We start from the raw sequence: 17,956 nt of genomic DNA, 5'->3' as shown, positions 1-17,956 counted from the left end.
CATCCTTGGACAATACACAGGTTCTTACTTCTCATGTGTGGAGCATATGTTCTTCTAATCCAGACCATTGATCTGTTGGAACCCACTTTTCTTAAAAACCATCCTTAATAGGACAATCATAACCTTTCCACTTGTGGCCGAAAGATGGACGGCTGAAAAGAAAATTACAAACCATTCAACATTCAAATGAAAAGTAAGTTTCCGAATATTGTTACCGGATTTTCAGGCCCATTCTTCTTCCAGGAGGGATTCACCGACTTTCTAGATTAACAAACCATAGCCCATTCATATACAAATCCTGAAAAAGGCATCCAAGCTTGTGGGGCCCACTATGCATAAATCCACTTTGTCCATCAGGTTCTATCCCGGTTCTAGGACCCGAAGAGAATCATAAGAGAGATCTACAACTCAGGTAGGCCACACCACATGGAACAATAGGAGTGGGATGCCAACCATAGGTTTGTGTGTGAGGTTATCATGGTGCATATCTTTCATCAGAACCGTTAATCAGGTGTAAATCACCAGGATGAAGTGAAAATACAAAAATCAGCCTGACCCAAGTATCAGGTGGGCCACACCATGTGAACTTAGAGGTTTTAGGAGCAGTTTCACATTTCTTCCATGGGCGTGGCCCATCAGATTCTTTATCGGGTTTCCGTTCAAATGTGATTCTTACCTGATGGGCAGAGTGAATTTAAATATAAAACAAGGTGGGCCTGAAAGAGTTTGGGTGTTTTACGCAGCTGCATTAAAAAAAGGTGTTGTGAATGATTCAGGTCCACGTCTTTTTAACAACCTTTAACCAAACATCAGCCTCAGTCCATTCAAGCAACCCTAGCTTGTAGAAATTTTTTTTTTATAAATTTGTCTAAGTATGTAAAAGAGTAGTTTGACTTCTGCGCTTGACATAACATAAAAAAGGGGGTATTTCGTCTTTTTTCCACATGATCATGTACGTAGGTTTGGTGGGCCCCATGCAACCACTAATTTATTAACGTTGAAAAAAAATCTTGTTTTCTATAACAAGGTTATAATAATGATCTGATAGGAAACTTCACTCCAGTGGGATGCTTGTGGAGGAAGGATTGCTTGAATTTTCAGCCTTTGATAGGCTAGTGGGTGCACCAACTCAATATGGGGAATTGGCCTTTGAAAAATGAGGGTTGTGGGGCCCTTGATGCATAAGGATATGAGCAGAGTCTTCATGGTCCTGATCTGTTCGAGTGGGATGGACCACACAGTGATCTAGACCGTCGATCAAATGGGCATGGCCATGGATGGTGCATGACACCCCAAAAAAAAAAATCCTGATTTGAAGATCTAACTTATGATCCATGGTGGACAAATTGATGGTTGTGAACAAATGTAGAGATAATATAGAAAAAGGCCGAGGATTGGATGATTGAAATGTTTTAAAGAATTTGACCATCTTAGGTGGGGCCAATCCAATCAACGGTCTGGATCATCGAACTGTGGGTCCCACTTGTATAGACCTAGTACATTGGGCCACTCTTTATTTATTTATCTGGGTCCTATAATTCATCGAGAAAGATTACTTTCCAATCAAAGGGATTGAAAAATCATATCAATACCATCTAAGATCAAAACCTAATCTGCCAACCTCAAAACTACCACCTCTTCTCTCCATGTTGTATAAAAAGAGACTTCTCTCCCATCATTTCCATTGCATTACCACCACAAGCTACAAAGAAGACCAAAGTTAGAGGGAGAGAGAGAGATAGAGAGGGAGAGAGAGAGATGGAAGCTTACAGCAGCATCAATTCATGGGGTTCATGGGCTCTTCTTGGCCTTTATCTTCTCTTCACTCTATCAGCATCCTCGTTCGTTGTGGAAGCTGAAGATCACTACCATGACTTCGTTGTGCGTCCTCTACTTCTTTTGGAAGAGTCCAATGTCCACGTTTATCGCCATTGATGGATCCAGATCGTCCAAATCATAAGACCCATTGTGGATCCAGTACAGCCTGAACAGTACACTGATTGAGTGATCATAACCATCCAGCCCTTGGCCACCGATTGGATGGTTTGAAATTAAACGGTCAGCAGCTTGAACTCACTGGACAGTTCAGATGATCGTGATGGTCCAATCAGTGTGATTCTTGGGCTATGCTCCAACTGCAAGAGTACCCACAATTTAGAGTCCAATGCCCACATTTATCTCCATCCATGGATCCTGATCGTCCAAATCATGAGGCCTATTGTGGATCCAGTTCAGCCAGGACATTCCACTGATCGAGTGATCATAACCATCCATCCATTGGCCGCTGATTGGATGGTTCGATATAAAATGGTCAACAGTATCAGACGGTTGTGATGGCCAAACCAGTGTGATTATTGGGCTATGCTCCAACTACAATAGGGCCCAAGATATGGATGATTTGAATTTTCTTACACATGCCATGTGTACAATGAATGAATCACCACCATTTAAAAAATGGCAGTGAATAAACGGCTATAAGTTGTCTTTTTCATCTTTTGCTTTAGCTTATCGTATGTGATTGGAACAGATTCAAGCAAAACCAGTGAAGAGGCTGTGCAAAACGCACAATATAATCACAGTCAATGGTCAATTTCCTGGGCCCACCTTGGAAGCTAGGAATGGAGACACTCTCGTCATCAATGTTGTGAATAGGGCGAACTACAACATAACCATTCATTGGTAATTTACATACATCCATACATGAACATGCATGCATACATACATAACACAGACATACATACATACTTCTAGTAGTATGTTATCACTGCAAACGTTGCATGCATATATTACAGTCGTGATTGCTTGCATGTTTGCAAAACATGCATGCATGAGTTTACGTGGAAGGATTGTGCATGTGATGTGTGACTCTGAGCTAGGAATTATAGGGTCCTGAGCCTTAGCATACATGCGGGGCCTGTGGCTAGCTGATCCAGACCATTGATTGGGTCCCCCCCGCCATGGATTGCGATGGCCTGAGATATCATAGATTAGCGGATATTATTCCTTCTGTGGTACCACAGTAAGCTTTCTGTGGTACTGGATAGCTATGGGGCTCACATGATGTATACATATATCAAATCCAACCCGTCCATCATATGAGCCATCTCAATAAACCTCAGGGTACCAAAAATCAGTTCAATGAAAATATTAAATGGGCCACAATATAGGGAACAAACAGGGGCATAAACATCATTGATTTTAAAAATCAGGGCCAACTGAAGTTGCATAGCTAACTGATTTTTGGCCTGACTCTTCATCCGGATAATATTAAGTGTATTAACGGCCTAGATTTCATATATAAAACATGTTGATCCCTCCAAGCAAATCAACCGCAGGCATCCAATCAAAGCTTGTTCCCTCTGCTGTGGCCTACATAAGTTTTAAATAGGTCTAATTTTTTGCAATAAGAAATATATTGATAACGCATCTGATGGACGGATTGAATGTCGTGAAAACATCACGTGGGCCCCCATATTTGGTGCAGCGTCGCTCTTTGCATATTCTCACAGCTTCTTTTGGTGCAGGCATGGTATTCGGCAGATGAGAACCGCATGGGCTGATGGTCCAGAATTCGTGACCCAGTGTCCAATCCGACCCGGTGGGAGCTACACCTACAGATTCACCGTTGAAGGGCAAGAAGGGACACTTTGGTGGCATGCACATAGTTCATGGCTGAGGGCCACCGTTTATGGGGCCCTGATCATCTATCCAAAACAGAACACATCCTATCCGTTCACGCAGCCAAAGCGAGAAGCACCGATCATCCTAGGTAAGTGGCCCATATCTCTTCTCATCGTAGCCGTGTGGATTGTCCTATGGTGAATTTTTATGTTGAGTGAATGTTATTAGCATCCAATTAAAGATCTGACGGTTGTGGGAGTGGGCCCACATGCTGTGGGGCCCACTTTGAATCACCATACTGATGGTGGTGGTGATGATGCAGGAGAATGGTGGGATGCAAATCCAATAGATGTGGTGAATGAGGCGACGAGGACAGGAGCGGCTCCAAACATATCTGATGCTTACACGATCAACGGTCAACCTGGGGACCTTTACAACTGCTCCAGCTCAGGTGTGTGTGTGCGCCCTTTCCTATCATGCGCCGACGTGCTAACTACCACCTATCATTTTGGTGGGAGAGCTTTTAAGAGGGCTTTTTATTTTCTTTTTTGTGATTACCCCACCCGAACTGGTGGGCCCCACCTTGAATAGGCTACTGCTTAGTCGAGCCCTACTGTCTGATCAATGGTGACGTGGAAGATGATCAGGACAGAAGAGCCGCATATTGGACGTACCAGATCTTCCAATCAATCTTTGGTACAGTGGGCTTGTCAGAGTGGGGCCCACCAGGATGGTTTCTTTCTTTCTTTAAGTGACATCGAATCAACTGAGAAACCTTTTCAATCAGGATGTGGTGTCCCTACTCCTCCCGTAAGTGGGGCCCACTTCATTGATTGAGAACTTTGGATGGATGGGCCCCAGAATGAGTGGGAATGTCCTAAATTCATTGAAAATGGAAAATCCTATCTTAGCCTTTTTAATACTGTTTATATACCATTTTAACCATTCATTTGTGGGACAGTAATAAAGGGGTTAGGATCTTCCAAACTAGAGGAATCCCTTAATTTTGAGCTGTACACGATCTAAGATAGCTCTGTTAACTCACTCGGACTCGGAAAAAGCTCGATTCGACTCGGCTTGAAACTGAGTTCGAGCCGAGTTGAGCTGATTATTTTAGCTCGAAAAAATTTCGAGCCAGGTCCCAGCTAGACCAAGCATGACTCGACTCGGCTTGGAACTTGACTCGAACTTGACTTGGTTCGAATCAATTTGACTTGGATCAGTTTTACTTAATATAAATGTTTTGTAAGTATTTATATATTTCAATCAATTATATATTATATATATTAAAATTTCTAAAACTTAAACAAGAACTCAGCTCATCGGCTCAAACTCAAACTCGAACTCAACTGGAGTTGGCCCGAGCTGAGATAAGTCGAGCTGGCCAGTCAGGCTCAAAGACTGAGCCAAGTCGAGTTTGAGCTGAGGTAGGGTGCTGGCCAAGCTGAACGGAGTTGGGCTTAGCTCGATTCGATTAGGCTCGTGTACAGTTCTACCCCTTATCCACAGTAAGGCCCATCAGATCAACTGCCAATTTCACCAAATGGGCCACACTTGCACATATTCAGCACACTGTATTCTCTCATTTTGAACCAATCTCAACCATCCATCATATAATCTAATCGGTCCACATTGATCACTAAATTAATCCATTATTATTACAATGCAGAAACTGTAATAATCCCAGTCGACTCCGGCGAGACGAATCTCATCCGTGTGATCAACGCAGCCTTAAACAACGAACTCTTCTTCTCTATAGCAGGCCACCCAATGACAGTGGTTGGTGCTGATGCTGCCTACTTAAAACCATTCACTACATCAGTGATTATGCTGGGCCCAGGCCAGACCACAGACGTCCTGATCACAGCCAATCAGCCACCAGGCCGCTATTACATTGCTTCACGGGCCTACTTCAGTGCTCAACCTGCTCCATTTGATAACACCACAACCACTGCCATTCTCGAATACAAGTCCGCACCATGCCCAGCTAAGAAGCCCACAACACCCACCTTTCCGTCCCTACCCGCATTCAACGACACAGGTGCAGCTACTGCATTCACAACCTCACTACGTAGCCTGTCAGCTGTCGACATCCCGAAAAACATCGACGTTGACCTGTTCTTTACAGTGGGCCTAGGACTCTTTGATTGCCCATCTGGGCAAACATGTGGGGGCCCAAATGGAAAGCGGTTCACCGCTAGCATGAACAATATATCATTTGTGCTTCCAAGGAACTACTCTATACTGCAGGCCCACCATCACGGCGTTAACAGTGTATTCACCACAGACTTTCCGGCAGCGCCGCCAGTGCAATTCGATTACACGGCAAATAACGTGAGTCAGGCGCTTTGGCAACCTGTACCAGGAACCAAGCTGTTCAAGTTGAAGTATGGATCGGCGGTGCAGATCGTGTTGCAGGACACGAGCATCGTGACACCTGAGAACCATCCTATTCATATTCATGGCTATGATTTCTACATCATTGCTGAGGGTAGTGGGAATTTTAATAGGCAGAGGGATACAGCGAAATTCAACCTCGTCGATCCACCTATGAGGAACACCGTCGCCGTTCCGGTTAATGGATGGGCCGTCATCCGGTTCATCGCTGATAATCCAGGTAAAAGAGCAGATCTGATCTTCATTCTGTGATTTGTGGCGTGTGCAAAAGTTCAAATGATCCCACCACATATGGGAGGGTTAGTAGGCCAATCACAGAAAGCCCAGGCCCACTTCTTTCTTATGGGCCTAAAACTGAGGCCTTGGCCCACAATGAAATCGAAACCCGGGCCCAGACCATTTCTAATCAGATTATTCACTAAAATGCATGTATGCATCAATCGTAGCCATCCGATCTGTAGGCGTCGCCAAAAATCACACTGCTACCATTCTTTAGGATCGGCAAATGTGTGGATGCGAATCAATCACGGCCCCTTCCACACAGTGGGCCCATTGTATCAGGAAACCAATCATCACTGATTTTTTTTTTTTTTTTTTTTTTGGTGGACAGGAATTTGGCTGATGCATTGCCACTTGGACGTTCATATTACTTGGGGTCTGGCCATGGCATTCTTGGTTGAGAATGGTGTTGGTGAATTGCAAGCTCTAGAGCCACCTCCCGAAGATTTGCCATTGTGTTAGAAAAATCACAAAGGTCCCTATTCGCCATTTTCGTCATTCGTTGGGTGGGCCCGATTCGATGCGTGGATTCTCGTTCGTTATATGGGCCTGATTCAATGAGTGGAATCTTGTACGCTCATTGCGTGTATTTCATGAGTTTTTATTATAATTGTCATTATATGATTATAGGTTTTTTAATATTTGTTTTTGGTGTATAAGAATTCAAATGGGGTCAAACCCAAGAAGACAAGGTTGCAAACTATCTTAGTTATAGATAGACTTGAATTTTGAATCTTGTAATGATCTATGTTTTTCGCATTTAACTCAATAAAATTTTACTTTGCAAAATTGGGGTTTTTTTTTTAATTTTATTTTATTTTATTTTTATAAATAGGAATATTAACGGTTAAGGTTGCTGGGCTTGAGCTTAAGAAGGTGCTGATCAGAACCGTTCGATTGTGGGACCAGGCTAGGTCTCGATCTCTCAGCCCATGGGTTGTTTTGAATCTAAAGAATCAGGGCTCATTACTACTTGGCTCAGGCTGAGTTATTTCATCATTGCCTCATATATTTGGGCCTGAACCGAGCCATTGTCTTTCTTAGAGCTGGGCTTAGAGTCGAGTCGGATTGAGTTAGGGCTGACCCGACTCTAGGCGGTTTTGAAATATGCCTGACCCGAACTTGACCAGACTCGGTACCGAGTCAAGCATGCTTGACCCAATCTGAGTCTGATATGGCCTGGACTGATCCAGACCGAGTCCAAACCCATTAAAAGTACAAGTCAGTTGAGTTGGCACTGGGGGGGGGGGTGGGTGTACACACATGATGCACACACACACATGATGGAGAGTTGACCCAAATGGGGACTAAATACTTTTCGAGAGATCTCCACCTTCAGGAACATGGACATAGGTGGTGCATGGCTATTGTCAACTCGTGCCCTAAGGTGTTGGGTTAAGTCCCGCAACTAGCGCAACCCATGATTCAATAACTTGGACAAAAGATTCCATAGAAAAGGTTTGGATAAATAAGATTCATGGTATCCAACGTTGCTTGTCAGGTCCTGCTCTATAATCTGGTTTGATCTTGTAGTCCAAATAATCCATGACGTGTATATATATATATATATATATATATAGGTACTATGCGCTCAACCTCACGAGTCCGTCCCATGAGGTCGAGCTGTGTGGGCCCCACCGCGATGTGTTTCGAACATCTACCCCATCAGTCAGATGCACCATTCCATCGTGGGCCTAGGTCTCAAAAATCAAGTCAATCCGTGACTTGTGTGGGCCACACCACATACAGAAGTGGGGAGGGGCCGTGCACCATTAAAACATTCATAATCATTTTTTGGGCCCACCGAGATGTGGTTTGCAAATCCATCCCATCCATTATGTGTGTCCCACTTGGATGAGGGTTCAGACCAAGTTTCAAACGCATGCAAATTTCAAGTGGGCCCCACCAAGTGCTTTTATATGTTTTAACGGTGTCTTTACATGATTTTAGATGGTATGGCCCACCTGAGTTCCGTATACGGTTGATTTTTGAGATATAGATATCCCATAATTTAAAGGGGACCCATCAAATGCACGGTGTTGATGGTCGACACGCATCACGGTGGGGCCCACATAGCTCGACCTCACGGGAGCTTACAGTGAGGTCGAGCACATAGTACCTTTTCCCTATATATATATATATATATAGAAAATGTTCTATACCGCCGAGCTCATTGGAACTCCCCATGAGGTAGAGTTGTGGGGGCCCCACCATGATGTATGTCGAACATCTACCCCATCAGTCAGATGCACCATTCCATAGTGGGCCTAGGGCTTAAAAATAAAGTCAATCCATGACTTGTGTGGGCCACACCACATACAAAAGTTGAGAGGGATTACCCTCCATTAAAACATTCATAATCATTTTTTGGGCCCACTGGGATGTGGTTCACAAATCCAGCTCATCCATTATGTGTCCCACTTGGATCAGGGATCGGACCAAGTTTAAGACACATCCAAATTTCAGGTGGGCCCCACCAAGTGCTTTTTATATGTTTTAGGCATGTTTTCACATGATTTTCGATGGTATGGCCCACCTAACTTCCATATACAGCTGATTTTTGCATGTTCACCTGCGCACCTTTGCACACATGTCATGTACGTTTAATCCGAACAGTCCATGTGACGCGGCATCCCATGAAATCCCAAGGGAGCAATTTTCACCTTGATCTAAAACTCTGGTGGGCCATAGCAAAGAGAAATGCAAATCAAGAGAGGAACTGTCTTCTTTTTCCATGGCCTACTAAAGTTTTGGATCAAAGTAAAAGTTGAGCCTTAGGGATCTTATGGTGTGATGCATCAGGTGATTTTGGACTCACATTATGTATGATGAGTTCTCAAAAAGGCCGCATGAGTTCTGCACTGGGTGTCAAACATAGTGGGCGTCAAACATGGTGGGCCTTACTATGAAAGATAAGATCAAAGTAACGTACACTCCTGATAATTTGATCTTGGACGTCCAGCGAAGATCCACAAAAAATCTCTATCTACAAGGTTATGGTCATCCAATCAAGGTGAATTTCATACAATCACATTCAAGATATGAGTTGAACACCCAGTGTTGGAGATCAAGGACATGGTATATGTTAGCATCAAATGATAAGATGGAATCACTTTTATCATAAGCATTGTTTTAAAATCAAGAACTCTTGACCAATGAGTCCATAGCGATGGACAAGCTGACCTAGTGACTTGGCCTAGTCTCTAAATTTTATTTTATTTTTAAAGGGAGTGCCTTTTAAGTGAATTAGATTATAAGGCTCTTGAAATAACTCAAACCCAATGCATTGCCAGCCCTAAACACAAGGCTTCTAGTGATTGAATGACTTGAGCCAATACCCAATGTGGTCAGCATAATTTGCAATGAAACAAGACATTGATAAAGTCATATGGAGATAGTATTAATAAGGGGGCAGATAGGTTTCTAGGTCTCTTGGCATAACTTGAAAGAGAAACACAGTCGTACTAGGTGTTTGATGGGCCCCACATTTCCCATGTAATTGAATTGTCTAGCATGAGGATATACGAATTTACAAAATGGCATTGCTGGGCCCACAGGCACCTCATACCCAATTCCATTTACCTAGGACATCTGATCCATGATTCAGGTGGGGCAGGGCATCCAGCTTTGTACCAGTAGAACCAATGGCTAGATGAACCAAACGATTGGGATTATGGGCCCAACGATGGACAGATCATGGCCGAGAAATCTCTAAGACTGAAGGTAATTATCTCACATAACCAGATATATTTATTCAGGTCTAAAAGTAACTAAAGAGTAATATCTTTACTTTTTAAGTACCTGTTATCTACCTTTCGTTTTAAGTCAGTCAAATAACTGCAACTTCTTCCTTTGCTAAGATGAAGGTCTATTGGAGATATCATTATCCTTGGACAGGCAAGCTCACAGATGAGATTAAAAAACATTAAGGTTAAAGTATATTGAACTGCAACACAAAAAACATAGAACGGCAATGTTACATCGTCTTCACTGCTTTTCTTGCTTTGATCTTTGACACAACAAACAGGCTTCAAGTAAAATGGGTTTATCCATTTCAATTGTATCTCATGTATCATTTCAGTATGCAATTCAACAATGGTAAAAGATATTAACAAGTACCATAGAACTATGAATAGTATTTAATAGAAAAACTAGTGCAAAAGTCAAGTTAGTTGGTTTCCTTGACAAGATGCTACAAATGACCATTTTTTTGAAAGATGATAACTTTATTAAGGGAATGAAAAGCCCATAGAAACAGCAAAAAAAAAAAAAAAAAAACCCAACCCGAAATTACAAATCCCATTCCCTAATACAGAAGAAAATGTTCCTAACCGTGGTGCCCTGAGTTTCACTCGTCCCTATAACATCTGCCATTTCTTTCAAGCCAAATATACCAAAGGGCAGCAAGCAAAGCTATATGCCAATATCTCCTATCGGAAGGACTCCCAATATGCGAAGACAAAAACAGATCCTCCATGGAATTTGGCAGCACCCACGGACTCTCGAACGCTGAGAAAATACAATCCCACACTCCTAGAGCGTTAAGGGCATCAGAGAAAAAAAGATGCTGCATTGATTTTCATCTTTTTTTGCACAAAATGCAAATATTGGGGAGGACCATCCCTCGTTTTCGGAGATTATCCACTGTTAAAATTCTATAATGACCTGCAAGCCACACAAATGCCACTACCTTAGGAGGACCTTGGTACCGCCAAATAAACCCTGTGAAGGAACAGCTAGAAGCATCCCCTTGCCCGCAAATAACTTTGAGAAAAGACTTCACAGAAAATCTGCCCAATTTATCCCTTAACCATATAAGATGATCTGATGCATCCAGATCAGGCCCAAAACCTTCCAGTAAGGCTAGCAATCTGGACATTTCCTCAATTTCAGCCTTGGATAAGTGAGGACGACATGGAGGAAGCCAAACACCAACATTTCCCTGGATCCCCCCCAAATCCAAACATCATCCCAAAATCGAACCAATCCCAATCTCGGGCAATACTTTGCCAGCCAACCGAGAGATAGAACTCCAATAGAAGGAGGCTCTATACACACAAGATTCTCTGCTCCATATACCCAAACTTGCGAGGCCATATTTACCAGCTATAACCTTTCATCAAAGGTTATTTTCCTCCACCCCGAACCTCCATTTCCATCCTCCATATCCATTTACCAAGCATCGCAGAGTTAAATTCCATCAGATTGCTAATTCCAGCCCCACCCTCTTTGAAGGGCATACAAACTTCCTGCCAAGTAAGGAGATGAAATTTGTGTTGCTGAGAACCTCCTTGCCAAAGAAAATCCCTTCCCAGCTTGTCAATCCTCAAGAGAACTGATTTTGGGCAGCAAAACAGGGAAATGAAATATATCGGAAGATTCAAGAGAGCAACCTTAATGAGAGTAATTATCCCTCCCAAAGATAACGTCTTCCTTTCCAGGGGGCTAGTTTCCTCTCCATCCTTTCCACCGCATTCCAAAGATGCTTGGCAGGCTTACCAATGCAAGATGGGAGGCCCACATAAGATGATCATTACGGTACAATTTGCTTGTGTTTATTGGGTACTCATCTTTTATTTCCTCTCCAATCCAATTTAATTATTTAATAATTTTTTATTGCTCTATAAACCTTTCTTCAAGACTATCTTCTCTGTGTTTCTACATCTAATCTTCATATTTTTGTATATTCTCTTTAAGCATCTTTCAATAAATAAAAAATGAATAATTGAATTAATGTCAAGGAAGTTCTGTATCTTACTTCAATATCACTGTTATGATATAGGTCAGATGTAAATGTTACAGTGTATTTATGTCAAGAATCCGTGCTAGCTCACTATCTTTTCATTTGACAAATGTTTCAGTTGCATATCCTTCTCTTCTATACTTCTTTTGTTGCAGGCAAGTGCCCTATATCTTTGTGAACTTATTCAACATATCATCCATTTTTATCTAAGGATTGAAAAAAGAATCAGAACAAAAAGGAAAGAAGAAGAAGAAGAAGAACCAAAGCATGCAACAACAAAGCGTGTCTTGACCTTCTCTTTTAGGGAATCTTTAACACAAAGTTCTCTTTCGTGGATTTGCTTCTTCAACATAAGGTTCATCGTAGTTTTGTATATCTCAATTTGAATCAAAGGGATGCTTCTAACAGACATTTACACATTTTAGAACTCTGAAAACCTTCATAGGACTGCCTTTGGCGGCAAGCAATGTTTTTTGTATCATTATTGAGTAATGTATCACAACCTTGGGATATATATACATGTCAATTATCGCATGGGATATATTGGTTGCATAACATAATGCATCGCTGTTGTTAGGAAACATTGGAAAACATCAGAAAATTAGTCGAATTTTTCAATGAAACTTTAGGGATTGTTAATAAGACAACAATACACACTAGGAAATCAAAACATTACAAAAAACAAGTTTACATTATAGGTTTCCTTTGTATGGGGTTCTAATCTATGCTCTGTCCGACTGAATTGATGCAAGCATATTCAAAGTCAATTCATATAATTTATAATTCAAAAACAAATGAAGAAGTAGAACACTAGAAATATACCTGTGAATAATGTGCGTGGCTGTGGCTCAGACCCACATAGAGTTGCAAAATGGCTCCACAAGCCAACAATACTATGCCAGGTCATGGTAGAATGATACCAGTGAAGATATTCTTTAACATTATGCTGGCATTCATTCTCTCCGATTTGAGAAAATTTGGGGAAAATTTTTTTTTTTTGAAAAATTTCCCAATTTTCTGCAAATCAGCCTATCTTCCCCAAATATCAAAATTAGAGACTGTGACGATGATTTCATCAAACACTCCTAAATACTCTAAAATAGGGGCCAATTGACTGTTGATCAAAGGGGTTGGGATTTTTTTATTATTTTTTTTTCTGCCCTTAGACCCGAACTTCCCATGCATTCATGTGATATTTGCCGATATCGATAGATATCGTTGAAACGAAGTATTTTTTGTAAAAGGATTGGTCGCAATATCCCGCAGTATCTGCGATACCATGTGAAGTTCTGTGATATATCTTGCAATTTGAAAACATTTAGATGCCACCTGTGCGTTTCATATCGCACAGGTGGGATAGAAGATATATCGTGGGATTTATTGGCTGATACCGTCGATACTGAAAACATTGGCTACAAGTTAGTTCCTGACACAAAATGTGGTTTATTGAGAGGAAAGTTTATAAGTCTCACAAATCACTCTGGGCATATACGTGTCTTGGACAAAAAGAGAAGGAACCAATATAATGTGCAATAGTACCCATCGAACTGACTGGCTTTCCTGTCCTCTTTTTCAGGATGCACAATGAGCTAAGCCCCCCTCCCTTTTAAAGTTTGTAATGTTGTTGTCCATCTATATTGTAAAATAGAAGATAAAAAATCATGCCAATAAACTATCGTGTTTAAAACTAATTCATATAGAAAAACCTATTCACATGCTTGAAAAGCTATTCGCACACCTGTAAAATATGGTCAAATGCCTGTAAAACCTTTTTTAGAAAAAGCCTGTTTACATGCCTTTTTAATTTATTTACATGCTTGAAATTTTATGACATGCTCGTAAAACCTAATTAAATTACCTTTAAAACCAAAAAATATGTCTATAGATGGGAATGATATTCAATTTAAACATTTATCAAATGAAAATACAATGAGCTAGCATAACCCTTTTAAAATAACATACACAGTAACATCTTACTTGCATCAAAACATTGATATCTAGGTAAAATGCAAAACCTCTTGACATCAATCTTACTATTCTTTTCTCTAAAAAAACAAATAAGAAGAAAAGGATGCCAAAAGTGAAGATAAAAAATATGGAAAAAAATACAGAAACATTAAAAGAATATACAAAAATTTAATAAAAGAATACAATCTTGAAAAAAAAAAAAAAAAGCTCTGTTAATGGGGACATCACGCGCACACGCACAAGCACACGCACGCCGCCCCCCTACGCACGTACGCAAGGAGAAGGAGGGCCTCCTAGTTATAAGACTGAGTTTTAGTTCGTTGGAGTGGGCCCGATAGTCAAGTAAAGCTTATCATGAGTTCTCATGATGTGGCCCACTAGTCCAATTAATATCATATTTTAGGTTTTGCTTATCATTGTTATTTAGAATATCTTGGACAGTTTAGATTATTTTGATTAGTTATTATTTTTTATTACTTCACCACCAAGTAATAGGTTGCACAAATGGCGTGAGTTTTGGGGTATAGGATTTTCTTATAAATAGGCACCCCTTGTAATTCTCTTTCTCATTGAAGATTAATAAAAATTCCTGCGTTTTTCTATTCCTCTGAGTCCTTAAGTTGTAGAAATCCAATTGGGTACGAAGCCCTCCCTTCATCGAAGGGCTAACTACCTTGGTGCAAAGCCGCATCTATCCCGATCCGCCCATCTCCTATCACCCATTCTTCTCACCTTCTACAACCATCCTCACTTCAAATCCGTCAGCTTTTGCAGCAGTTCTTTTCCCTACAACCGATTTCCAGAATCTAGCCTTGCAGGAGGGCTGAAACTTCGGTGGAGCACCACGCACAGACCGTGCATTCGATCGACACGATACTCGGGGGTTTTGAAGCCCTCCCCTAGCCGACCAGAGCCAAGGAGGCATTTTCCGCATCGGGGCCCTCTCGCACGTGTGGCGAGGCCCCTGCGCACATGCGTCAGGCCTGGCCCGCTGTCCGCGTGCATGGACTATCGTCAGGTTCAGAATTTCCGCCTATTTTATCTCTCTCATACCTATTTTCCATAACCCTAACCCTAGATTGCATTATTTTCAATTCGTTTGCCCCTTTTCTAATCCTAGGGTTCTCCGAATTGAAACTGGTGAATCTCTTGATTAAGGACTGATTATTGTGCATGTGTGGATGACTTTTACCTCCTTTTGAGTATCGTTTGGCTTATAATTTCTATTGATCCAACCCTAACATGTGTAGGCCTGGACCTGCACAGATTCCCCTTGCTTGAATGTTTGAACTTTTGTGTAGGATGTGGAAATTTTATGTGAATATTTCTGAATTATTTTGATCCAAGGCCTGAGATCTTGCATATCATAGTTAATTTTCATGTCCTGCATCAAATTTGGTATTAGAGCCTAGGGTTCTTATAGGGGAATGCATTACATGTTTAAGGTTAGTTTGTTTAAGTCTATCATGCATCCAGTTTCCTCATATATAACTATTTAGAAGTTCGTAGTTCCTAATATTAGTTGTTGAAATTTCTGTTATCAAGAAGCTAGCAATTCACATTGCAGTAACTTTCTGTTATCCCCTTATTTTGACAACTATATTGCTAGATTTTGGTAGCATTGTGTAGTTTCCCTTATATAGAGTCTCATAAGATCATTTAGTCCCATTTAGTTGCATATAGTTGTAGTAGAAGGTCCTTAGACGGAGTTAGCAATTGTATGCCCACACGTACGGGTCGCGGTTTTGGCTTGCACCCTACACTAAACATGGAGCAACTGCAAGAATCAGTGAACAAGTTAACCCAACAGGTTGAGTCTTTGGGTAAGGGTTTGGAACAACGTATGGACCAACGCCTTGAGCAATTTAATGTGCGCGTTACCCAACTAGAAACTTCCCTCGGGGCAAACCCCACCGTTGGGGAAGATGCCCAACCTCAGGCAGGTGATCTGGAGGTTAGACCAAGGAATGGAGGTGGTCGAGGAATTGGTCATGGCCGCGCACCCGTGCCCCCACCCCATGACAGACATCATGATCAATATGACCCAGATGCATAACTCCTCAAGGGAGTTAGAGTAGATGCCCCTATGTTTGATAGCCACTTGGATCCTAAAGCTTTTTTATATTGGTTGGCGGATATGTACCACTATTTTGAGTAGTACAACATGTCGGATGCTCGTCGAGTCCGATTCGCCAAGATGAAGCTTATGGGCCAAGCAAAAAGGTTTTGGGCAACGGTAGAACGAAATAAAGAAAGAGTGAAGGAGCTCCCAATAGTCCATTGGGGAGAAATGAAGGAAACGCTTATGGAGAAGTACTTTCCTTTCTCTTATCGCCTACGGTTGATTGAGAAATGGAAATCTCTTCGACAGGGTTCCATGAGTGTTGCTGAATATATTGAGAAGTTCGAAGAGTACTTGAACCGTTGCGAGGTTGATGAGGAACCCATACTCACCCTTGCTCGTTTTAAAACGGGCCTCCGTCCTGACATTAGGAGAGAATTGCTCGCCACAGACAGAGATACTATTGAACAGTTGTATCAAGTAGTGTTAGATGTTGAGCAATACCTCAAGGTATCTGTAAGAAGGCGGTTTAACTTTCGCGATCCTAGTGTTAAGGCCAACCCCTCTGGGGCTAAACCTAACACTGGGTATCAAAACAAACCTTCCAACAGTTTTCGACCTAGGCCTAAGGATGATAAGGGTAAAGAAATGGCTGGGTCTAGCTCGTGTAGAAGTGGGGCAACTAGGTGTTTTAGGTGTCAGGGGTTTGGTCACTTTGCCCACCAGTGCGGCACGAGAGAGAGCACCAAAGTATTCCTTATTGATGGGCAAGTAGAAGTAGTAGCCCCAGAGAGTGATGGTGAAGAGGAAGAATATGAGCCCGTAGATACCCCTAGTGATGAGGAAGAGGAAGCGCAAGAGTTTGTGACCCTCGCAATTATGCGTTATGCTTTGGCTCAAGCCAAGAACACTGATGATTGGCGCCGCAATACGATCTTTTATACTTATGCAAAATGTGGAGAAAAGAGTTGTAAGATGATCGTATATAGTGGTAGTTGTGCCAACGTGGCATCGACTAGCACTGTGAGCCGTTTGGACTTGAAGCTTGAAGCCCATCCTCAACCCTATAGAGTGTCCTGGGTTCGCACTGTTGTCTTGTTCCTATTCAGTTTGGATCATAAAGACACTTTGGTGTGTTGTTGTTCCCATGAATGTTGGCCATATCATTCTGGGTAGACCGTGGCTCTATGACAAGGATGTTACCATATTTAGTCGTTCGAATGTGTGTACATTCTGGTTCGAGGGCAAGAAGGTTAAGCTAAATCCACTGCCACCCAAGAACATGACTGGAAAGGAGTCCACCACACAGAGTGGTGCAAGCGGTTCAAAAGAATTGAAGGAGTCCAAGTCCAAGTCCAAATCACTCCATATTCTAAATGCCAAGGATTTTGAGCGAGAAATGGAGGCGGACTCGATGGTATACGCCCTTGTGACGGGGGAGAATATATCAGAGGCTAGCCACTGAGACCATTCAAGTAGTGCATGAGTTTCGTAATGTCTTTCCTGATGATCTACCAAAAGAACTTCCTCCTATGAGGGGTATACAACATGCCATTAATTTAATCCCTGGGGCAACTCTACCAAACCTCCCACATTACAGAATGAACCCAAAGGAGCACGTTGAGTTGAAGAGGCAGATTGATGAACTCCTAGAGAAGGGTTTCATTCGAGAGAGCATGAGCCCGTGTATCGTGCCCGCCCTTCTTACACCTAGGAAGGATGGCACATGGAGGATGTGTGTTGATAGTAGGGCCATCAACAAAATCACAGTCAAGTATCGGTTTCCCATACAGCGTCTTGATAACATATTGGATATGATGGCCAATGCTACTATCTTCTCAAAAATTGACCTCAAAAGTGGTTATCAACAAATTCGTGTATGCCTT

General features: G+C 41.9%; 2 protein-coding genes across 7 annotated transcripts in view; one reads left to right on the top strand and one right to left on the bottom strand.

Annotated features, from left to right (window-relative positions):
* Positions 1–1,689: 1,689 nt before the first annotated feature.
* On the top strand, positions 1,690–6,990 carry LOC131253453 (laccase-12-like). The gene is made up of 6 exons (XM_058254442.1): positions 1,690–1,881; positions 2,528–2,679; positions 3,525–3,769; positions 3,944–4,072; positions 5,291–6,238; positions 6,629–6,990. The coding sequence occupies exons 1-6, from the start codon at positions 1,759–1,761 to the stop codon at positions 6,757–6,759; spliced, it is 1,728 nt and encodes a 575-aa protein (XP_058110425.1). The 5' UTR covers positions 1,690–1,758; the 3' UTR covers positions 6,760–6,990.
* LOC131253454 (pentatricopeptide repeat-containing protein At1g62350) overlaps positions 6,100–17,956 on the bottom strand; it is a 36,692-nt gene continuing 24,835 nt past the window's right edge. Inside the window, exon 3 of one of the 6 annotated variants that reach the window (XR_009175203.1) lies at positions 6,100–6,264. The gene's annotated coding sequence lies outside the window, so the exon portion shown is untranslated. Of the gene's footprint in view, positions 6,265–9,994; positions 10,244–10,326; positions 10,807–11,443; positions 11,547–12,308; positions 12,608–13,363; positions 13,673–17,956 lie in introns of those variants that run through there. The other 5 variants (XR_009175196.1, XR_009175200.1, XR_009175199.1 and 2 more) reach the window with 5 other exon arrangements.

The sequence above is a fragment of the Magnolia sinica genome, chromosome 8 (assembly GCF_029962835.1).
Source record: "Magnolia sinica isolate HGM2019 chromosome 8, MsV1, whole genome shotgun sequence".
Classification (NCBI taxonomy): Eukaryota; Viridiplantae; Streptophyta; class Magnoliopsida; order Magnoliales; family Magnoliaceae; genus Magnolia; species Magnolia sinica.
The sequence above is the reverse complement of the archived record's forward strand: the minus strand, read 5'-3'. Positions and strand labels throughout refer to the sequence as shown.

Excerpts from the sequence above, each read along its gene's own strand:
- LOC131253453 (XM_058254442.1), top strand. The coding sequence starts at position 1,759 with ATGGAAGCTTACAGCAGCATCAATTCATGGGGTTCATGGGCTCTTCTT. Across the intron at positions 1,882-2,527 it reads ATCACTACCATGACTTCGTT|ATTCAAGCAAAACCAGTGAA; the intron begins GTGCGTCCTCTA and ends TGATTGGAACAG. Across the intron at positions 6,239-6,628 it reads GTTCATCGCTGATAATCCAG|GAATTTGGCTGATGCATTGC; the intron begins GTAAAAGAGCAG and ends TTTGGTGGACAG.